Source organism: Cygnus atratus, chromosome Z, assembly GCF_013377495.2.
Source record: "Cygnus atratus isolate AKBS03 ecotype Queensland, Australia chromosome Z, CAtr_DNAZoo_HiC_assembly, whole genome shotgun sequence".
NCBI lineage: Eukaryota > Metazoa > Chordata > Aves > Anseriformes > Anatidae > Cygnus > Cygnus atratus.
In genome coordinates, this window is record NC_066396.1 from 34,298,160 (window position 1) to 34,323,212 (window position 25,053).

The window sequence follows — 25,053 nt, forward strand, 5'->3', positions numbered from 1 at the left end:
CTTATGCATTTAATATAAATGAAGGTTTTGTTGTAACACCAGCATTACTGCATTCAGCCTAAGAGGCTTTGGCTGTCTGCATCTACTATCAGCTTGGATTACTATTAATAGAAATAGAACACTGCTACAAATTTCTTTGTTTTGTTTTGTTTAAGACTCACAGCTAATGCTGATGTTAAAATCTTTTGGGGAGTTGGTACTCATCCAGAGTTTGAAAATAACTTGGTATGAACAAATTTGATATATCTATTGAGTCCTAGTAATATCTATCTTCAAGAAAAATATAAAAATTCCTATTTCATACAAGACAAGATCGACTAACCAAGATCTAATTAATTTCACATTGGGATCATCTGGACCCCAAAAGTCATCATCCAGACTGGAAACAAATATTGTTCCTGCACTTGGCTATTCAGAGATACACACCCACTGACAAGCACCTTAAAGCAACTAGGGACAAAAAATCATACCTTAATGAGAAAGACAAAAGAAATTAGAGGAGAGGAAGTAAGCACAGAAATAATTAACGACATACAATTTCAAAAGAGAGACAAAGGGCAAAGGGTTCAGATTCTTCTGAGGGGATACAGAATGTTGTGGGGTTTTTTGTTTGTTTTGTTTTTGCCTTAAGGACTTACTGCCAGTCTGTAGGAGCAGCTTGCCTGCTCTAAGTAAGCTATTGCAACAGTTAAGACCGTTATGAAGAGGCAATAAGAGCACTGACTGAATTTTGTAGACTAACAAGATTAATTTGCAAATGAATGCGCTTGTGCTACCTACTAAGAGAAAGAGATCTTCCACATCTATATTTTTAATAAGCAATAACCAACTGCCTCAAAAAAAGAGGTTTTTAAGAAAGCGTTTTAACAAACTGTGCTATAGGATGTAATTAATCATGAACCAGTTTATGATAGATCAAGCACATGGAAAGAATATTTTCCTCTGATTCATATTTTCCAAAGGAGAAGCAGTAATTTGTAACTCACAGGACTAACTCCAAAGCACGCAGCCACAACCTCTGGTTCAATTTTTCTTATATGCTTGCTTAAAGTGATGTGTAAGAAATACAGCTTTATTTAATACTTGCATTTGAAGAAGGCAAGCATTAAGCCATGCTTTCTTAATACAGTATTTTCAGATACTCAATATATAAGAATCAGAAAGAAAATACGGCAATGCAGAAAGCGGAAAAACAAACAAAACTTGGCAAGCCTTCCAGGATTTGCAGCCATTGCTTTTATGTGGAAGTGCCATTCTATCTTGAACAATCCATCAGTTTTTTATTCTTTCTACTTATCATCTTTTCCATCTATGTAAGGATATGACAGGTGAGCATTTGAGGAATACCAAATACTGAGACCTTCACAAAAAGATCACTTTATATTTCAGAAATTTCCCCTATTTCCCCTATTGGCCCTAATTACATTTAGATTTTATGTTTGGTCACTTTTCAACATTGTTTTCATAATCTTGACTTCTCATGTAAGAAAATATGATGAATTTTATCAATATCGGTTAAATTCAGCCTGAAAATTACTTCTGTGTTTTTAAATTCTTAAATTGTGTGCAAAATGAAAAATGAAGCTACATTATACCTAAGAAATATTCCTCCTAGGCTCTTCTAGGCTCTGATGAATTTTGTTAAGTAGATTTGTCGTTATTAAATCTGTCATTACTAAATAACTCAATGAAAAGAAGATATATAACAACAAATTAGGAGCACATCTACACAGAAGATGATACAAACAGATCTCTTTTTTTCATTCTATTTCAAATCTATGGTGTGTTAGGTGCCAATGCCTGTTCAACAGCAAGATACATGACAAAACACATATATTATTTTTTCTTGATACTTACCAACACCATCTTAAGAAAAAAACAGTAAGAAAGAAAAAAATGCCTTGCAAAGCTAGCTGTTGACCTTCCTCACACAGAAGTCATTTTAATGGTCTCGTGTCTAAATTTGACAACCCATGTATTAAACAAAATGTACTCAGCACTGAGAACTCTAAGACATCATTATTATAGTTACTTATTTTTAATTGTTCAAAGGAGCTTCTTTTATTATCTAGGAAAATAACTGAGCTGTAACAACAGGACTTCTTCCGTGAGTGATGAACAAGATATTTTTTTGTATGACATTTTTGTTTCTCTGCAAAGTATAAAATGTCTTTGACTATTTTTTTTTAAGTTACACAACTCTTTAATACTAATGTAAATAATGATTTTCAATAAAAGCATTCTCTAAAAACCTTAAAAGCAAAAACCACGCAGTGATCTAAAACAGATTAGATCCTTTTCCACTTTGGATGTTTTACACTTGAATTTATTCTTACATTTGAAATAGCTTATAAGAGAGATTTTTAAAAGAAATTAGAATTTTATTTTCATGGTAAGTAAATAGACTTTTAAGACTGGCAGGATATATTCATTTTAAAAGTTAAACCATTTCCTAGTCTATTTGAGAAAAATAAGTTAGAGGTTCAAAAGACTTTATACAGTTAACAAAATCTCATTCAAAGACCAGGATGTGATTAATTCCTGACCAATTTATTTATAGGACTTTATGCAGTCTTCTAATAGGAGATTTACCTATAGGTGGATTAAAGGTAGAGAGAGAAAAAGGAGAAGGGATAAGAACAAAGCAGATACAGACAGACAAGGTTTGCATGAATATATTTTCCATTTTATCTCTAATTTCAAATTATTATTTGGGTTTACAGTTTACATACAGCTTTCTCTCTACAATTACTTTTTATTTTACAGTTTATTACAACCAAGTAAAGAATACATTGGCCTGGGAATCCTAATTTCCCCTTCCAATCTCAATTTCTTCTATGCTAACTTAATTATGAGGATTAATAGTTCTTTGATTAAATTTCTGCCATGCTTGAAAAAAAAATCAGAAAAAGCCCTTATTATTTCACTAATCAAACAGTATTTAATAGATTATCTGATTAAAGATGTGATTACAAATATTTTTAATTATAAGATACTTATTTTTCAAGACGAAAAGCATTTTAGCACAACTACATCACTTGTGCTTGCTGTATATTAAAAAGCAATGGATCAACACTACAAAATATGGAAAGAATTTAACAGACTTTGTTTTATTCATAAAGTAACTCCAAATACATTTTCATTATTTTGCATTTCATCTCTTTTAAAATTTTGTCTGACTTACTGATTCCACAGGGAATTTTTTTTTCACTTGTATTTTCATTATTTACACTTCATTTTGCATTATGCTATTAAATGAAATGATACTCCTAAAGAAAACTGACTCCTTGAAAATATTCCTTTGGGATAAAAACATCAAAACTTTAGTTTGTACAACTTCCATCTTTCTCCCATTTTGTTAAAATGATTTTATTTTCTTTTGAAAATGAATGAAACGTTGATCAAAATGAAAAATGTTTCTGACTACATATTCTCTGTAAGTGTCAGTCACAGCAAGTAAAAGTTAAAATATATGTATTAGTAATTTAGGATGCTCATGTTGAGGTATATCTGTTTACTACAACAACAAAAATACTACTGAAATATGTTTGCTACTTAAAGGTGAAAGGAGAAACACTGCAACAATAATAAAGGATAGTCCTTAATAAATATCAACATTTAAAAATACTTCTGAAGGGAAAAATTTATGTGGATAGGCATCATATTGTACACCAGACAGACTGTTGAACACCAGCTGTTAAATTATTTTCCTTTCCATCCTCCCCAAGGCAAATGAAGGGAAATTTCTCTCTACCACATCCACACAGCATTGAGGCTCCAGGATACTGGCATATCACTGTACACCATTCAAACCCTTAATTAACAGGAAACCCCGGCAGCATTAATTAAATTAATAAAGTCACTGTCCACTTAGTTTACGATAATACATATGCTACCTTGCATAAAGAACACATGGTATCTATTAAATTTATAAAAGCCCATCCATTACATAGTTCTGCTCCAAAGAAACAAGTTAATTACTAAATAATTTTAAAGAAAAGTATTTGTCTACAGTAATGACACTTAAATCACAGAAAATCATATTTTATGGACTATGCTGGAAAAATGAAGAAAATGTATTTAGTTCTATATAAATAGTTTATTTGAACATATGGAAAAATGAAAACACAAACTGTTTAGTGTTTGAAATAAAAAACAATCAAAGGTAATCCTTTAAAATTAGGGTTCAGATTAGTGTCTGCAAAGGATGCTGTTTAACTGAAACATCTGGTAGTGTTATGTTGAGAGACAGACCTTTTTTAACTTTGGAAATGAGATTAGTAGATCCGTTATTTGTAAGTGTCCAAGTAATTTCTAATTATTTTATCTGGGTCACAGATAATCCGCTTTTACAGGGCTTCCACAATGACATCAGAGGATCACTACTGAACTGATTATCCTGTTACCTTCCACCATCCATGGGAAGATGGGATTTTCCTTTTGCACAGAGGAAGAGAAAGAGAGTAGTGGCTGATTGCTTCAGACAGGTGGCAGCCCACTAAATAAAGAACAGCACAGAGCCTGAGAAAAAAGAAACCCTCTCATATGCAAAAGGTACCAGCCTTAAAACAGGTCAACAAATTGAATACTACTTAGTATTGTGCAACTTAATACTACTTAGTCTTCTGCAACTTAAAACCTCAACAGATATGGAAAATGTGTGAAAAAGTGTTGTTTTGCAACACATCAAAATAATCAGAGAAACCATTATTCAAAGGCCATGCCATATTATTAACTACTTGTACTACAGTAATACTTCATAGATCAAACGTAACTGACATGTCAGAACCTTATTGTATCAATTCAAAAAAATGGTTTTTAACATCATTTTAACAGTTGAAGTGATGTGAAAGATATAAGGAAATACTTTCTTTAAGCAGAAATGGAACGTGAGCAAAAGAGACAATTGCAAATGCCAGGGCTAGTTTTGTACTAACATACACACAAGGAACCTGACAGTTCCTCCTTTTTAAGTGATCCTAGGTAACAGCTCTTTACCTCTTGCAATAATAAACTTGAAAGAATCTATAGCTAGTAAAAAGACTTTTTTTTCCCCCTACGTGAATTTATGCCTTTTCCTATGAATGAATAAATAGGTTATTTCTTTACTTTTAGGAAAACAAATACCTGTTGCATATCGAAAATATCAAACTACATAGGATTTGTTTAGAAGAAAAAAAAAACGAAAATAACATCTTGAGAAAAGAACCAAGTTTCTGGATACCATTTAATTTAGCTTCTAATTAAATTTTATTACTTGACGTGAGGATAACTACAGAGAAAAAAAAAGTAACTGGAAATAAAATGAAGTAACTTTTGCTCCTCAAGATTTGCTCTTATACAAATGCAAGATATTCCTTTCTAGACAAACTTGGCATTTGCCATTGCAGTACAATGTCATTAGCAGGCATAGGCAGTAGTTACATAAGACTGCGTATGCTTTGGATTTTTTTTGTGAAAACTTCATAACTTTTCTGAAATTGAACTGTCTCAAGAAAGCAATAATTTATATATAAATACTATTTTTACTATTTATGACAAGCCACCAAATATATAAAGATCTCCCTGTATTGCTTGAGGTGAAAGAGAAATTATTGATTTCTCATGGGAGGGGGAGTGTTCCAGCTAGAAGTAGTCTGAAGTAAGGGGTACCAATAATAAAAAGATGTTCTCAGTAGCAGAACTATATAAATTTCTTATTTATTTATTTTTAACCTACTGTTTTATGCTATGCTTCCCTTTGCTTCTGAAGTAGTCATTGAAAAATATTGTGCTGCCTAGGAATCTAAGAATACTGGCTTATTTCCTATTACGGAAGATAAAATTTATATTTGCAGAACAAGCAATGACAGGGAATAGAGGACTGAAAAAGCAAGTGTCAGGCATGGAAAATAAGTAGGCCTTCAATATAAATACATCATCAGTTTTGGAAATTATATCAAACTGTGCTTTCTTCATGGCTGAAAATGCCACCCAGATCTTCAGAAAATTGTAAGAACACTACTTTTTATAATGAAATTTTAAGAAGAGTATCTTCTAAATTAAGATCTTAGACTTTCTCCCCATTTCAGAGAGTTCTGAGTGAGAGAGGTCTTAGCCTCCTCTTTCTCCAAAGTATCCAAGTTACCCAAGAGAGATCTGGCGTAAACAAGGAAGAAGTGCTAAAATTCAGGATGATCATGAGAGTAAAGGCAAATAGAGCTTTGGGAAAGCAACGGCAGGAGAATGAAAAGAGAGAGACATGTGCCTGTTCTGCTAAAAGGGTGTTTCACATATGCTAGTTTCTAGGGAGAAAGCACTAATCTCATATAAAGTGGCGACCTCAGCTGCTCCTCTCTTCATTACAATAATTCATGTCAAAAGTTCCTCTAAGGACAGTTTTTGCCAACCAGCTGCTCTCCTCTCATTACGGGAAGTCACCTCCCCTGCTCTTCGGTTGCCTGGACCTCCAGATGAGATATAAATAGCATGCTCATGATACCCCAGCAGAAATACCACAATATGAAAGGTGGTTTACATACTCAGATTACTGCATATTAGGTAACTCGGTCTGCTAGTCACTTTGCGAGTAGTACAGCATTAAGAACAGTCTTCATGCAAGAGCCAAATATAAGTACACAAGTTAAAATGCTTTTATTTTTGCCTGAGAGAACACTCTTTCCAAGCATCTTAGAATCTATTGAACACACTTGAAAGAGGATAACAGAAGATTACATGCATTTTTTCTTAGTTTAATAACTCTTACATAATGGATCGACTGTTACAACCCAGAGTTACCCAATGATAGTCACAGAAGCTCAGTCAACTGCACAGCAACACTGTACTTTGACAAGCACACAAAGCAGAATAAATCATCTGCACTTCATAATATACATTCCTATTTTTAGGTACTGCCCTGTTTCAAACATACGGAACTATATTGGGCATATCCTTTCAATTACATGAGTTAGACAACAGTTTTGACTTGTAAAAAAAAATCAAAGAGGAGAAAATGCCAGTATTTCTCCTTAAAATCTTACAAAAATTCCTGGTCCTTCATACAGCTTGTCAAGATCTGATAGCTCAATTTGTTAAATAGCTCAAGTTAGTAAAGACCAACTCTGCTCAGAAAAATGCCATCTACAAATTTGCATCTTCATGCAAATTCATTCCATACATTCAATTTTATCTGTCTCACTGCAGTGGCAAAAAGGTTAACTGACAGCAATTTTACTTCTGTAAACATGAACAATCAGTACAGGTGCTCTGAAGTACTATACGTATCTTGCTTCGTAATTAAGCTACATTCCAATCATCTATATTTGAGAGAACCATCATACTGTGGAAACCATCCATAAATATTGAAGCAAGATGATGTTATTTCAAGTACTAGTTTTTTATTACCCATAATGCTAAGGAAGGAAGAAAATTACAATTTCAAATCCCAAGTTGCTTCTGTGGGACTGACAGTAAACAGAAAACTTTCTATATATGAACAAGATATGGAAAAATCGGGAACTGTGTGTTTTTAAAATCTGCATGTCCAGCATTCCTGAAAAAGTTAGCCTTAGCTGCTTGTTTTACTTTGTTCAGTGACACAAAACAGAAACTACTGGATTGGTTTCTGGAAAATTAAACAATGATGGTCCTGCAAGTTTACGTTATGGAGAATGAAGAAGTTTTCCTACAAAAAAAGTTCAAAGTTAGATAAATCCTGAATCTATTTTTCCTTCCAAAAATACAATTTTGACAGAATGTGAAATACAGCTAAATAACAAAGATAAAACCCCAAACACTTGAACTCACTAGGTTCATCTAGCAATATCAGATATATCATTCAAAGTAGATCATAGAGCTGCAATGCTGATTGTCCCTATTATTTAAAAACTACTTTTATCCAGAAGCTGTGGAACTAATCTTGGTTTGATGTTGAACTGCAAGTGCAGGAACCAAGAAAATGTTTATCTGCTTTTCTGTACAAGTATGAAAAACAGAGCTGCTGCTCTGCTGCACTTTTTTCAAAAGGCCCATATTCTCATCAACCTCTCTTGCACACATCTGCGTAGCTTCAGCAATTTCTAAAGTGCATGCCCTCAAGAACTGCTGTGGAGCAATTAATGTAATACGAATGCTCTAACTGTGCACGTCTATGCCTGCAAGTGTTTGAGTTTTCTTTAAATTATTCTCAAATCTGCACTACTAGTCTTTGATGACTGTGCTCCTCTGTTAAATAAATTTTGATCTGTACCTTATACTAAATTGAGCCTAATTTCATCATTAATTCATTATTTTAAATACAGCTCATTACAGCCAAAATTTGCTCAGTTTATACAGGAAGGCTAGATCCTGAATAGTAACTCAGCACAGTACACAATGGACACGTTACTGTCTCTAGGTGATCACAGCTCGTTGCTTCTAGAGGACATAAACTTCTCCACATTGTGCACTCAGAACTGGGGGTGGGTACACCCGTTTTGTTTCCCAGTTCTACACATCAGAGGACTGTCCTTGCAAAGCGCACCTGCTGCCCTCTCATCTGTCTTTTCCAATGACTAGCCAAAACTGTTGGGAAGTGCTTACAGATGAAGCAAATCTCCATACTACAACACTAACAATCACTGTACAGACAGATTTTCTGACATAACTTATAGGTTAAGCACAACCTCACCAGATTTGGTTTTGTTTAACTCTGACTAGCAGATTTCCTCAAAATGACTGCATCTTTTTTTCCTGCCAATTCCATATTCATCAAAGAATTAACAAGAAGAAAGACAAGGATTGTGCTGCTGGTATGGAAAAAAGGCATGGGTATGAAAAAGGCCGGGTAGCTTCAGAAGACAAAGGGTAATTTTGTGGAAGAGTATCCGGACATTTAGCATAAAATCCATTCTATCAGTTGAGAAAATCTTATGAAAATTTGCACCTTCCTCTATGACCGCTCCCCATGTGACAGGTTGCTAAACTCTTGGAGACTGATTAAACTGGAACTATCATGTGACTAAATATTGACGTGTACCAGAACTTGAAAAGCATTGCTTCCATCGAGCCACTTTCCCACTCAGATGTAGGGGTGGGTGAACACTAGTAAATTTACCAAAGATAACACACCCTGAACAAACTGCAGCTTTTAAGAATTTTGAAGGCAGTCTGAACGCACACAGTAAAGTGCCTCAAATACTAACAACGTTACGGTTGTAGATGGTGACAGTAACTTGAAGGGGATTAAGATCCTGCTTATTTAAAAATCCTATGTTAAAGGTTTCTATTTGACTTTGATGTCTGGAAAAACAAATGCAGAATTTCTGTAGGCCACTGACTGCCAAAAAAAAAAAGGGGAGTTGTGACTGCCAAAACAAGAGAAAACCAAACATAACCCAAAACGTACATAGCCACCAATTTCACTTAAGCAGGAAAAATCTGGAAAACATTAAAAGATTAAGGTTCAAAAACTTGAGTGATGGTTTCAGCAGCATCCTTCTAAGTAACATCATCCATTGCTTCTACTTTCAATTATGACCATGGTTCCTTTCAGCTGTATAGTTTTTGTTTTTGTTTTCCATATAAACGAACACCACCAGTGTGTATCTTAAGAAGCCAGAAGAAAACACCTTTTGTGTGTGGGCAGGTAGCTTCGCTTTTTTACATATTCATTCCTCAGCAGTGGTCCAGAAGTTAACAACCCTAGAACAACACTAAAGCTGGGGTGCAGAGTGCCTGCAATTTCTCTAGTCACCACAGAAAGGTGTAGCCACAGGCACCCACAACTCACAAAAGACAGCAGCAGCTTAATAGGGCAGCTCACTCACATCTGAGGTCACCAATTTCACACCCTTAACCATGTTGAAAGTGGTTGCAGAGGAATTATTTACAGAGGATCCAAACACACAAGCAGGTTAAGTATGGAGGGTGCACAATCTGTGTTTGGAGATACACAGCTGAGGAGCCTGTGCATGGCACTGAATAACCCCTTCTAGGCAGCTCACAGCTTACTTTGAGCAGTTGAACTAGACGACTCATTGAATAGTACAGGTCAGAAGGTTCTTTTAGACGTCAGTGCAACAGAGTCCCATGGTGTGAATGGGGATCCCAATAATGGATTTCTACTTCTCCAAGCAATCCCATACCTAAAAACTCAGGCATACAAGGCAAGCACAATAGTTCCTCTGCTACAGGAAGGGTGCAGTGAGAGGTCCTACTGTATATCTGCCTCTCAGAGCCCATATAGTTTATCCACATCTGCAATTATTTTGTGGTGTATTTGTTTGAAGGAGGTTGAAAAAGAGGACAAGACAGTTCAGGCATAGTGCAGCTCTGCAATCCACAGAAATATGATGTGAGCACATAAAAGAAGGTTGGACTTGAAAATACTATTTTTCGCTCATATCCATTCCAGGGTAGTAGCCAGCCTAGTAGGTGCAATGGGACATACATGACAGTATAGTGCAGAACTGACATAGAGAACGGCTTTTCAGCACTTTATAGAGTTTGAAATGTTGGTGGCAGCCTAACAGTGTTAAGGCTTAGAATGGTGAAAGAACACTCTAGGAATGCATGTGTGTTGCAGAGGCAGCAGAATTTTTACCTTGTGGCAGAAAAGAAGTGTTCCAAGTTTCAGGAGTATCTGACAATCAGTTTTGCTCAGAGTTATTGTTTCATGTATACTCATAGTATCTGGATAGATGCTGACGGCCATAGCCAAAATTTAGTCCACACAGAACAGAACTGGAGGTTTCTGTTTTATTCATTTTCTCCTGCATCATTTCTGTGTTTTAGCATAGTGCTAAACACATGGCTTTTTGTTCCTTCTCCTACATCCGCTTAATAGAAATTCAAAAGACATCCACATTTCAGCATTTGAACATTAAGTCTCCTTCATTTTCTGCCTCTCCCACTAGAGGGAGAGGAAGCAGAATCCAGATGCCTGCAGCACTTCAGCTAGATACCTAGCAAGGCATAGTATGGGATTAGAAAAACTCTAATGTACACGGACACAAAGGTTGTGTGCCAGCATATAAACAGGGAGGTGACAACCTGTCAGCTAGACCCTGGAACAGAAATCAGACACACAATAAAGGGGCACAAAGGTAAACAGACCTGGGATTGAGAGGAAGTGCAGGAAGCAGTCTGTTAGAGCAGCTAGAAGATGGCAAAAATAACAACAGTATAGCTATAGACACACAAAAATCAGGAAGCAACAAAAACAATAAATATGTTTTTATCTAACAGAAGTAAAAACTATGCAGCTTTTTTTTTTTTTGGTACTTTATTCCATACAAAGGAATTACATAATACACTTAGGAGGTTTTCCATCAGATACCTAAAAGGTTAATACTGTGTAAACCATGACAGTACCAAAATGAAATCTCAGGCAAATCTCAGTCAGTTGTAGTCACAAAGATGCTGTTATCTTATACTTCACTATTTCTAAAAAAAAAGTTTTGCAGGCCAGATCATACACTCTTTCGGATATGTCCATGCCTGACTAATGTACTCTCTTTGTTGAACACTGGAGTATTTTAAATAATTCTTTGGATTCTCAATATAATTCTAAAGGATTCACTAGTAGGCACTGTACATTTCTAATGTACAGAAAAGGATGTTACAGCAACAAAAACTTCCTTCTTATATTTATTAAATTACCAAATTCATCTAACTGAAAAATGTTTCCAAAGTTTTTTTTCTGTACCTTTAAATATAGAATATGCATTTGGACTGTAACAATTTACAGTCAGAATACATAATCCCATTCTACAACTCAATAATCGAAAAGATATGAAAGGAAACTTATTTATTAAAATACTTAATAAAAAGTCTGTGTTCTCAGAATCCATGATTTATCAGCAGGCCTCACTGTCACAAAGCCAGAGACCACGGCACATAAGATTTTAAAATAAAAACAAGCATCAAAACTCACAAAATACATACTTTGTACACTTTATCAATCCAGGACAATGTAAGGTTAATTTTATTAATACAAAACAGGAAATTGCCTTGACTGGTGAATTACTACACACTTGTTTCCTAGAAGGCTTCTTAAGACTTCCTTGGAGAAGAAATCTTGACAAAGCACATAACAAATAGGTGCTTCATAGTAGAAATGTTTCTCTGTTGTCCCTTAAATGCAATCTGCTTTTTTGCTTTTATTAAGTTTATTGAAAATAAAACTAATATATACCTCTAAAATTAAGGGATTAGATACTTACAGTGAAAATACCCATTAGCTGAGTGTAAAAGAGTCCACTTACTCCACCTAACATTATTAGGCCCATGAAGGCAGATATTCTTAGAAGAGCAAGTTCATGTTTAAATACAAAAACATCCTAGAATGAGAGAGAAAGGAGAGAGACTTTAGCATTTAAAAATTTATGTAAGTCTTTGAACTGAGTGGAAATACTAGATAAGAGCTGCACCTGAAGACTTACAGCTAGAGACAAACATTGGATTTTGAGCTATGTGGCAAATTATCGATATATTTATGTGCTAAAATTATAAAACAATCATTTATTTATACATGTAAACAGTTTTTTTGTCATACTGCTAACAATACCTCATTCAGGTATTTAAGGTTTAGGAATACATTAAGCTCAGACACGTTATTCCTTATTCTACCACCTCAAACAGTGTCAGATTGCTACACACAAGCTCCAAAATATCAGAAAGCCATTCTGTTAAACTATCTAATTTGTAAGGCTTCTATATCTTGGCTCCTAGACACAAGTTTCTTTTTAATACCATCTCTTTTATAATAAAAATAATTACATTTCTAGCTTAAAGACAGTACCTATAAAATCCAAGTGTCTGTATTCAATTGGTCTAACTGTAATACTGCCTATTATCCAACAAACCTATCTTCATCTACTAAATCTTAGCTTCAAGTGTCTGCTTATGACTTTGGATGTGGGTGCACAACCAGGTTGCTTCAGGGTAGAAGAGGTTATGAATTTACTGTATCACCTGCTTTGGAAGGCCTGCTATTACCCAGCAGAAAATAAGAAAAGTATAAGAGAGTTTTAAAGCTCTTTTTCAAAGGATAAAGCACCATATTTTTAACACAGGGAAACATTTGTACATGGCAGTTACTGTAGATGTACTTACTGCAAGTTCACACCCCATCTTACCCTTTGATAATGAGTTAACACACCCATTCTCTTATTTGTAAGTTATGATTATGTTCTCAAGGCTGTCTTTTGAATGTACGCATCTGTTCATCCACTTAAAAAAGCCAGATCACAGCAGGAAACTATTAAAACCTTTTAAGTAAACTTTAAATTACAACCAGAACATAAAAATGAACTGAATGAAAAAAAAAAATCCTTCTTTATGTTCAAGCCACTAGGACCTAAGGAAGAGGAACTCCTACATTCAGGAATACAGGGTTTTAATTAAACAGGGAACAGTTGAAGCAAATTATATTTTTAAAAAATTTATTTTATGTTTGAATTATTTCCATGAATGTTCAAAATACAAATTACAGAAAAGTTTATACTGCCTACTAAAGTCAACAATTACTGAAAAAGAAGATATCAGCAACTAACCAGCTAAAAACAAAAACAAAATGCAAAACCCACTCATCTTTTCTGAACTGTTAAGGCAGCTCTTATTAGGATTGTCCTTTCTTGCACATGTAGAGAACACACTCATCATTTCCTTTTTTTTTTTTCTTTTTGTTCTGTCAAGTTAATTCAAAGTTAAATAACCTTAAAACCAGTCATGCTGATTTTTTTTTTCTTTTTTAACCATCTCCACCAAACATTTAAAGAAAAACAAGATAAGACACCACATTCTACTAGGTATAAAATATTTTCTCCTCATAGGTATGTTGCCTTGTTGTATCTGAAATGTTTCAATGTATTCACACTCATCTTGACAGAAAACACTAAAATGTAAGGGAAGACTGCCAACAGTGAAGTCACATTCTGGATCTAGTATCATAGTTCCCCATTATCACAAAAATATTTGTAACAAGACAACTCTTAGCATCCCCCAGGACTCTAAAGGACTTCTTTCTCTTCAGCATGGTCTTCGGTAGGAAAAAAAGACATCACACAGTACTGAAGAAAATCTTCCTGTAAAGAACAGTTTGCATATTCCCTTTGACCTTTCTAACCCAAGACACAGAAAAGAAAAAACTTTTGATACTGAAGAACTAGGAATACTACTATCTATCTTTCCTTCCTCCCTAAAAGAAAAATGCATCTACAGCAGAATAAGGGGGGTTGCTGAAAATCTAAAGAGAAGAGGTGACACCGTCAATGGTTTTTTTTTCCCCAGCCATTACATTTCCCTACCGGAATCAAAGTCTCTGAGGCAACAATGACCTGGAAGTCAATACTGAGCCCTCACCTAGCAATCTGTACAGACAAGACAGTATTTTCCTACAGAAACCCAGAGCCTTTTTTTAATCAGACCTTAAAAACAGAGCTACTTTCACAATTCTACCTTGAAACAGAATTCCATGAAAGTAGGTAAGAGAACATTTAAAATAAATTAATTTAAACCACAGCAACAATAATAATTATATATTTAGGATGATGATGCTTTATATAAAAGTTCACCCCAATTTATTTTCATTGTTCTTTCTCAGGAATGACAAAAGCATTATCCGCTGCTAAGAAAACCAGTCAAAACTATCCTACATCAGCCCTCAAGACTACTCAATAATTAACTAATACCTCTTTCAATGTATTTTCGAGATGTCGTCTTGTTCAAACACCATTTAAGACTCACCCATGTCAGTGCACTGCAAGTACTGAGACATCCTGCCCCCCTGACTCCAAAAATCACACTCTTTCTGCTCGGAGAAAGAACTACACAGACTGAGCAACCAAGTATAATCATACAGAAACTCTCTCTCAGCAGAATAGAATTTTGTCCTACAGCAGCCTTCTTCCTCACGAGGCCAGGCTGACATCAGTGACAAGGCCACTGATGTAACACACACAGGTTTAGCAATAGAAGCAGCACTTCTGGTGGCCCCCTTCTCTCTTTTTTGCCTACACCACAGTCTAACTGCTCTGTCTAATTTCCAGTGAAATAGGCTGTTGCCATTGTTTTTCAACTTCCTAGGCAGCTCTGTCCCCCTCCCTCTAGCCATGCAGTTTGTCGCCTGTTACATCGGGTTTTTTAGCCACTACTTCTACCCATGCAGAAAAACTGAAAGGATCCTTAGCTTCTTATAAAAGCACATGCATAGAAATGCCTACAATAGAAACTATGCACAGAATACTAAAGTGTAGGATTACACTGAGGGCTGTATTACACTGAGGGCTGTATTACAAACCATGGGATCTAGCATCTGTATATTAATAATAAAACTGAAACATTCCTCAGAAAACACGAACTCAGAGAGCAAAACGAACAGAGAGCAAAACAAGAATGTACATACGCTGTACATTCATTTGGAAGCAGCAGCAGTCATGGATGATCCCTATGACAAATGCTAATATTGACTGCAAAGACTGTTACTTTGCATTTATGCTACCATACCACAGAGAGGTCAAAAACAATGAGTGTCAGCTCAAGATCACGACAAATGATATGATCATTGTTTAAATTCAACCAAATTCAACTTTCTTTTCATGCTGCTTTAAAAAAAAAAAAAAGGCATGAAAACATTTCTGATGTCCCTGCCATTTATAGTGTTGGGTTATTTTCAAGGGTTTACGGTATTCTTTGAATCCAGGAGTATGGTATCTGCTCCAGAAGAGAAAGTGAAAACAACAAAAAACCCTCATAACTTTCCATTTACAAAGTGAGATTCATTCATTCAATCTTGCTTCTTTACTGAAATATGATATACATATAATAATTTCTAACAAATAGAGTAAGATACTTCATCTTTCTCTTAGAAAAGGGATACACAAGAAACCTCTTGTAATCCATGACAACCTGTTTATCTATTCTCTGGTACAAACACCTGGGATGTCTGTCTCAGTCTGGTTATAAAGTCAGTCAACTTAGCTACCATAATAACAGAGCAGGATACAGAACAAAGCCAGGCTGTCAGGTTTAAAAAAGCAAAAAAACATGCAGATAATAAGTTTTGCAGTAACAAAAAGGAAGAAGAGGTAAAAGGGCGAAAATTCACTCGCATTAAAATTAAAATAATGAATGAATAGATCTTCATTCTGATAAACTTTTTTGTAAATATCTTTATTATGAATACAGTGGATATTTATGCAATGCACTTTTTGATTCAGGCCTAATTTGGGTTTATTAAATTAATAACTTTTCCAAAGTCTGATCCACAACTGATTTGGTTTAAAATGAAAATGTGAACAGCACGGCATAAAAATATCAACATTTTTTTTGTTGTTGTTGTTAAGTGTTATGCTCTCAGTCATTCCTATCTTTTTCTACAGACCAGGTACTTACTTTCTAAACTTCAATCAAGATTCATACACTGTCTTTGTAATTATACAGGAGGTTAGGTTGTTATTTTGTTTTGTTTTTGCAGAACATTGGTTAGGCGAGTTTGTTTTTAATAAACAACAACAAAACCCCCTCACATCCTGTAGCTTATTTCATAACCTTAAGAGAAAATGTTTCCTGTAGAGTCTCTTTGCAACAAGAAAGTTGTTTGGAATGCATTGGAATGATTCATATTTCCAGATTTCAATTAATATTAATAAATAAATATTCAAATAATTTTTAAAATTTTTTTTGTAAATACTATTCTTACAAGGTTAAATGAATACTTCACAACACCTTTCATTTGGAACTGGGAAAGCCAAGTCCCATATTAAGCAGGTGGATACTGCCACAATAGCTCCTCCATAATGTTTCTGTCCCCCTATAAATCTGGGAAGACTTTAAAATTAGTTCAGTAACAGCATTTTCAAAATATACAATACATAACTGCAGAACCAGAAACAAAATAAAACTAAACCAGAGCGAAGAGTTACATGTCTTTATATTTCATTGGTTTTTACTATAACAATTATTCCAGCCACATTTTATGAACACAAATGGAATATAACAGCAAAACTTCATTTGCTGAAAAGATTATAGGCCCTGTATTAATCAGGTAAGTTATAATGCCAAAGCATTTCTTTTTGCTTCGGATTGACCAGCTAGGTCTAGAATCTGTGTCAGCACAGCCATGTAGACAGCAACTATTAGTCATGAGAAGACTACTGTGTCTTATCTCACTATTTGCAAGATTGAATACTTCCTAAAGAATATAGACTTCCATATCTTCATGCTTTTAATGAAGATGCAAAATCATGAACATTCCAGACTGCACTTCTGAAAAAACAAAGCTAAAGAGAACTAATGTGCTGTCTTATCTCACATAAACGATTTATTTTCTTCTGTTCTAGTAGTAATTGTACTCCTCCTGCTGGACAAACAGGAGCAATAACCACAACCCATCTTTCTGACAGTACATCAATTAAAAGAGCCAAGAACAGTATATAAGACCTAAAGATGAAATATTTTCTCTCTGTTGAAATGGTTTCCTGCATTAGCTTTAAAGCTAACAACTTTACCTTACATATTTATTTATTTATTTTTACGTAAGCTTTAAAATTAAAAATGCAACTTTTCATTTGCGATGAAATGCTAACAAGCATACAGTGATATTTTTGTAATGAATTAATCAGTACTGCAATAAAATGATTACTTCACAACAGCATTAAAAGCAGTTTTAATTCTACAGCTTCTGTATTGTGTACTATTTTATATTAAAAGAATAAAAATTGAGAGATAAAGGCACACAGCCAAAAAAATCACAAGTGCTTTTAATGAGCAGGAAGTAAGCTAATTCCAGATGGCTGTGTAGAAAAAAAAAATCATTTTTTAAATCTGTGCTAAACACTAGCCCCTGTCAATTCAGAAAATACCCGCTTTTCTTTAAAGCCAAAATTTCTCCAGTGAAAAGCACTTCTGTGAAAGGTAGAATGTACCTTTCTATAGTCTCTGGAATTCTATGGTACTTCAAGCTTAATTAGTATTTGAAGATTGAAAGAACCTTGCAGGATGCTTGCCTAAAAGCCTAACCAATAGAAACCAAATTGTCTCACTGTTCATTTGATATCAAAAGAGACACTTTTGACAAATGATTCTGTGCCCTAAGCTGTACGAGAAGAAATTCTTAGCTAAACTTGAAAAAAAAAAAAAAATCAGCCTAGTGGGGCTCGGATGTCATCTTCCAGGCAGAAGTATTAACTAGACCCCAAATTATTTTTAATTTTTTAAACTTCAGTATGTGCCCCCAAGTCCTGCAGCTTAAAAACTGAGAAAGCCAAACACTATTAACAAAGGTCTGAAAAGATCAGACCTGCTTTGTCTACTAAGCTTTCTATATGTTTGTATGTCATATACTGTAACACAGATCCAGTTTTCCAAAAGCCAGTGTCATTTGAACTGTCCATAAATGCAAATTGATCAATACAAAACCAACACAACTAAAACAAAACAGAAGTACTTTTTTTTTTTCCATGAATCTGTGTAAATTTAGGTAGACGAATGTTGGAACCAGATCCATTATTCAGGTACCTCCAGTAACCTCAGTTAAAACAATTACCCCAAAGCACTCACTTTCCTAATCTCTACTTACCCTAAAGGGTAGAATTAAAAAATAACAGTAGGCCTGTCTCCTAAAGACTTGAAATTAAACCCATTTTAAGCTATCAAGAACAAACTTTAATACATATTCATTTGCAAAACTATTTATTGTTAGCATAAAGAGTTTGCAAACTGACTGATGTATGATTTCCCATTTCCTTTCCTACATACACTACAGTCTCCAAGCAAAAAAATTGGTTCCCTTACATTGTACTTTTAAACAACAATGCTAACAGACACAACTTGTGTTCACTATCTAAAGACGGTGTAATTACTTAAAGCAAGTTATACCATTCACAGGACTCAATAAAAATGAAATATTCTACCATGAAATCACCCTATTAGAGAAGCACTGCCTATGCCATACAAAAACCTTATCTTTGGAAAATGACACACTTTCTATAAGCATTGGAATGCCCTATCCAGTATTCACAAAGTCATTAAGTGTTCTTTGCACTTGAAACTTGCAATCTCTGTACATGGGAAGACAGCAGACAGTTTATGATGATCCTATCCAGAACTGTACTAGGGTAACAAATTTACTAGTTAACAAATAGCTAGTATACAAACTGCAAAGTATTTTGCAAAGCTACTGAAACTAAAAGCAAAGGTATTTACACTTAGGCACCTCTCAAAAATGTTAAGATTCCAAAAACCCAACGCATATTGACACGAAATTCTACACAGATGACAGATTTGAATCAGTAATCTAGAAAGATTGCAATTTCACATCCCTGTCAAGTTCCCTTCAGCTAAAATAAATCAAATTGGCTTCCTCAAATCTCTCAATGCATGTATAACGACATAAACACAAAAAGCCCATTTCCAGACAACAAACTGGAAATGAAGTGAGAAATTCTTCTTCATTTTAACACACAAAAGTATACTGTTTTTGTCTGTGGTAGAATTAATTTTCTTCATGACAGCTCATGTAGTGCTATGTTTTGGATTTGTGACCAAAACAGTGTTGATAACTGATATTTTATCTGTTGCTGAACAGTGCTTGCTTACACAGAGTCAAGGCCTTTTCTGTGCCTCACGCTGCTCTGCCAGCAAGTAGGCTGGACGTTCACAAGAAGATGGAAGGGGAGACAGCCAAAACAGCTTGCATCAACTGACCAAAGGGATAATACATACCATATTGTGTTGTGTTTAGCAATAAAAGCTGAGGAAAATATGGAAGAGGAAGGGATGTTTGGAGCAATGACATTTGTCCTCCCAAGTTACCTTTACATGTGCTGGAGCCCCGTTCTCCTGGAAAAGACTAAACATCTGTCTGCCGATAGGAAGTAGTGAATGAATTCTTCATTTTGCTTTGCTTGCCCATGCAGCTTTTGCTTTACCTTTTAAACTGTCTTAATTTCAGTCCATGAGTTTTTACACTTTTACCTTTTGATTCTCTTCCACTTTGCACTGGGCAGTAGCGAGCAAGCAGCTGTGCAGAGCTTAGCTGCCTACTGAATTAACCCACAACAAGAAGTTTGCCTCAGTTGATTGGGAAATGTCTGTATCTATGGAAAGATGATCCAAGAAGCCAGCAAATTCTTCTGTTTCCCATGTTTCTAGAGTCCTTTAAACCGTATAAATGGAAATTTCACATAGATGAAAAAATTAAAATAGGAAATTCCATCAGAATGAAGATGTTCTCTTTTCAGAGAATTACAAAAAAAATCTATTTTGGTAAATTCATTGCAATACAAAGTTGATATCTATGAATTTCAGATTAACACTTTTTTCAGTTCTAAATGATCCAAGAAGTACATTCTTAGTACATTTTTCAGCTCTACTTCAATACACCATATTCACATATGCTTCTTTGGGAACATCACATCTACTGCAGACTGATAAGGGAGGAAATAGGAGGCTTGGATGGCTATGTCCCATTCCCTTACAGAAGTAGAAAATTTCAGGACTTTTAGCACTCTTATTTTATGTCATTTGGGATACAAAATAAGATAAGAAACTTAAGTTGTTCAACAAAATGGAATACGGTACCTGCCTTACTCGTATCCTGGAACTAGTCTCCAGCACACTTGAAAATGGGTGTGATGTCACCAGCAGAAAGAGTGCTGGGGTGTCACCTCAACAGGGGATGATAAAAAAAAAAAAAAGCAATACTCTAGTACTTTAAAAAAATCTCAATAACAATTAGTGTACATTACAAATTTCTGGAATGGTTGTGGTCTTTTCACACCTGGAAAGTTAGTTATCTAATTTTGAATGTTTTAAAATTGTATTTTACATTTTCCTATTTAGTGTGATTCTATTTGCACAATCTGGGACAAATATAAAGTTCATTTCAGATTTCAGGAAGAAGTTTTTATGTTTCTTTATGAGCAAGATCTCCTAACTTTTTTCTTCCCCCAGAACAAAGAGTATCAGCTTTGCTATTCTAGTACTTTCAATGACTCAGCAACTTCCAAGGCAACTTCTTGAATATTCTGAATCTTACAGAATACAAGTAACAGACATAAATAAACACCAGATACAGAGACTTTACAACTTCAATTCCACAACTGAGGAACATGAAGAACACTTTTTTACCCTATTCCAATGCATAAATTCACCTCTTTCGCATTTTGCTGAAGACGAGACCTTGAAATACCATACTGGCATACAGTCCAAATAAAATAAACTGAACTTAATTATTCCTTGACCCACATGACCTTTTCAAAAGAACACAAAATACTGCTTTAAAATCAATGTACATTTTTATCCTTCCAGAACAGTCTTATGTTCTCATCTTTTTCTGGCAATTTTATCATTTTCAAGTAGGGACTTAGGACAGAAAAAACACACTCTGCATAAATTTACTTTGGAGAAAGACAAAAGAAAATTTAATATAACTAAAGTAGTTAGCTTGCTTCTTCCCACTATTCACTGATCACTTCTAAATGAATTTAGCTGGTTTTGTACTCCTTTCCCTAATGTATTTTTAACACTTAAAAATCATACTCCATTTTAGAATATTTTGTTACTTATCATAAATCAGTTTCTTCACTTAACATACATGTGCATGAACTCTCTTTCCTCTTGGCAAGTCGGCAAGCAGAAATTTTTAGTAACTAGATACCACTGTAAATTATATTGCAGTACTAGCTATTAATTCATTTCACATAGAAAACAGATTCTTACCCAGTTATCTTTTTTCAGAGGCAAAAAGTAGTAGTAATGGCAGAAATCAAGTATCAGCGTATATGAACTAAGAATTTGAGTGTAGAAGCACAGCTGTAAAAACAGCCAATGATTGTCTTCACCAACACAATTATTAATCCTGCAAAAAAACAAAGTAAATATAAAGACTGAAATATAAAGGTTGCTAACACTGTAGTTATGATATAAACAGAGGAGAGAACAACCATTTCTATGTAAGAGAATGTATGACTATTTACAGGCCAAGTACTGACTAACCACTCCCTTCTTAATCAAAGCGGTGGTCTCTGTGTTGGAGATGGCAGTTACTGTAAAGAAGGGTACACAATCGCTTAAAGCCTAGGTTGTATTACTGAAAATACTGCTTAGAAGAGGAGACATATTTCTCCTTACCTTCCTAGAGCAGAGATATGTCTACATGATAATACTCAAGTTAAAACTTGACTCTTAAAAGTCTGCAAAATCTCACATTAATATCATCAGTCATTAATATCATCATAATATACTTAATAATGACATTTCCAGTCATTACATTTCATTCATTGTGAGCTACATAGCCCAAGAACTGGAAATGTAAATGAATAGTTTGAAATAAATGTGATCGCAGGGTACTCCAATGATAAATAAACACGACTTAGGAAGAAATGCAAGACACTGGAGACAGAAAACAAGCATCTCTATTCAGAAAGTCTTTCTGCAGTACTTTCAACATAAAGGAGTAAAGTAATCACAAGGAATCTTGAAAAACTAACTTGAAAATCCAAAACATAGGTCTAGTCTGCTTCACAGAAGTTACACTGACGCATGAAATTTGTTCAGAGGTACAATTTCATGCTAGTGTGGTAGCTCTAGCACAAGCACTGGCACAGACATCAGTACCACACTAAGCGATAATGACAAAAGCGTTATACTGGCACTATTTTCTGAATTGGCAATAGACAAAAAAGGTAGCTTGAAAAATGGCTAAATCAACAAAGGAGGATCCTGACCTTAATCCTATCCTCTGCAGTTCATCATTGCTGCCTTGCTGGAAATTATACCACAGAACCACTGAGAGAAATGTTAATTTTAATTTTATGCAATAAACAATCAGAGTTAAACAGAGAATCATAGCCAGATTAGTTGTTTTGACTGAAACTAGTTAAGGAACACTACAAGAAGAAATCTCACTTTCACACAGAAGTGAAGTCATGACAAATGGGTTTTGGTATACAGCAATAACATTTTCTACCCGGCACAGCCATTCACCAAACTAAAAACCAAAAATTGTCTAAAAATAATGAATTATTCTCATTATTACAGACCGTATCCCCTCATTTGTTGAAATTGTAATCTTTTATTTCAATCCAAGAAATATAAATAGTTTTATTTCCTACAGAAAATATTTTTCCAGCACCAAAAACTAAATTGCAACAAATAAATTCATATGCAATGTATGAATTAATTATATTAATATCAGTTTTAACGACTAAAAATTGCAATTCTTCAAACAAAATATATGAACTTTACAAAACTATATGGTACATAACAATTAGTTAATGATTACATGCTACACTGCAACAGTTCTTTTTGTCAGTTTTACTTGTAGACATAAGAAAGTCTCAAAGCTATTCTTACCTTGCTCTAAATGCATAAATAAAAAAGCATTATTGGGAAAGAAAGATAACAAATAAACAATAGTCAAGACCGTGAACTTTGAAATAATATACTAAACCAAGGGTAGATTGCTAGAATAAATAAATGCCCTAGTCTTACCATGGACAATGGTGATCCATCCTCCTCACACAATGTCCACAACGACTGCAATGGTGTGAACGCTTTGGTCTCATCATATTGCATTTGTTACATAATTCCCAAAATTCTCGTTCTGTGGCAAAATGTAAAGATAGCTTAGAAAGACTTAAACTCAGTACAGCATGCTTATGTCAAACATGTATCTGAGTGATTCAAAGAGAAACATTTTTTTACTATGACGTGAGTAGGATGAGCAGCATATAAGAAACATTTTTCCCCCCACACTATCACTTTAATTAAGTGAAATGTTACTGTAGCAATTTTACAGTTCTGTGCCAATTTCCTTCTCCAAAATCTTTCTCCTCCTATATATTTCTTATGAGTAATTGTTATAGCACGAAAGCTGTCACACAAACAAGGAAGAGCATTACTCTATTTTCTTACACATCTATTCTGAAAAAAAAACAAAAAACCCACCTGCTAAATAGAAACATCACACACTCTCCCTACCATTCCAAAATCTTGAAGAAAGACTAGTACTTATATTTGTCAAATATAGCCAACTAAAATAAAATACACAACAAAGGCTTCTGAAGCACCTTCCACCCCAAAGCATTTTAAGACATACATCTCAACATGAAATTTTATACAAAAGACAACTAAAAAACAGATAAAAGATAGGATTTTATTTAAAAATACACACTAGTTTTGAATGCCCAATGTGAGATTCTTAAAGCTCACTTGACTAGCTGAAACTAACAGGAGCTACTATTTCTTAGCTTAATTGTTATTTATCTCAAAGTGGGTCACTGAAATTAGAGGAAGCCTTTGAAAAACGGAATTCTAGTGATATACTCAGAAAGTTCACATTCGTATAAGAAGCAAATGACACCAACACTGTAATAATTGGGCTGCAAGACTGAGTTGTAAATATTATGACTGGCTGTTTCTACCTAACTAGAACCTTTTTTGATGGAGAGCAATTTCTTAAATCCCAGGGAAAAAAAAATAAGCTTAGTTTTTACAGTAGAGCATTCTGAAATTTTCTATGATAATACATTCTCACAACATAAAGAAAATAAATTTAGCATTTTCTGAGCCACCTGCTGGCAGCTCTAATCTTGTCTCTCTTGCTGACAAATAACATTTGGACACTGGAAGTACAGAAGCCCAATATCTGAGATCATTAAACTAGTAATAATGCCATATGGAAATTGTTTTACAATCTGTTCCCATAAATCCAGTGTCACAAAGGTGTCACTCCCTAATAGGGTAGCTAACAGCAGAGTTCAGAAACACCTCAACCTCATTTTTGAATGCAATTTATACCATACAAAAATACATCTTGTTGTCAATCCACAGAATACCAGGGAACCGAATTGTTACTTTAGAAAGGACAAACTCCTGATATGCATTAAATATGATTTGACACACATCAAATCATAACAACATTATCACAGTCAAGCCTAGGTGTCCCATCTTCAGAAGTACCTACAAAGTATCATTTCTGTATATGAATGAAACATGAGGATAAAAGGATGGAGGGCATTCAAACATGTCCTAAAAGATAAAGAAACATTTCTGCACAAAGAGAAGTTGTTTGTACTGGTCCTGGTATTT

The 25,053-nt window shown here is 34.5% G+C and overlaps 1 protein-coding gene across 4 annotated transcripts in view; it reads right to left on the bottom strand.

Annotated features, from left to right (window-relative positions):
* The window catches only part of ZDHHC21 (zinc finger DHHC-type palmitoyltransferase 21), a 45,081-nt gene that overhangs the window by 8,117 nt on the left and 11,911 nt on the right, over positions 1 to 25,053 (bottom strand). For 2 of the 4 annotated variants that reach the window (XM_035569728.2, XM_035569729.2), the window contains 3 exons: positions 23,455 to 23,566; positions 21,682 to 21,820; positions 12,183 to 12,299 (listed from right to left, as the gene is read on the bottom strand). In XM_035569728.2, the coding sequence (XP_035425621.1) occupies positions 12,183 to 12,299; positions 21,682 to 21,820; positions 23,455 to 23,566 (368 nt within the window). The remainder of the gene's footprint in view (positions 1 to 12,182; positions 12,300 to 21,681; positions 21,821 to 23,454; positions 23,567 to 25,053) is intronic. The other 2 variants (XM_035569731.2, XM_035569730.2) reach the window with 1 other exon arrangement.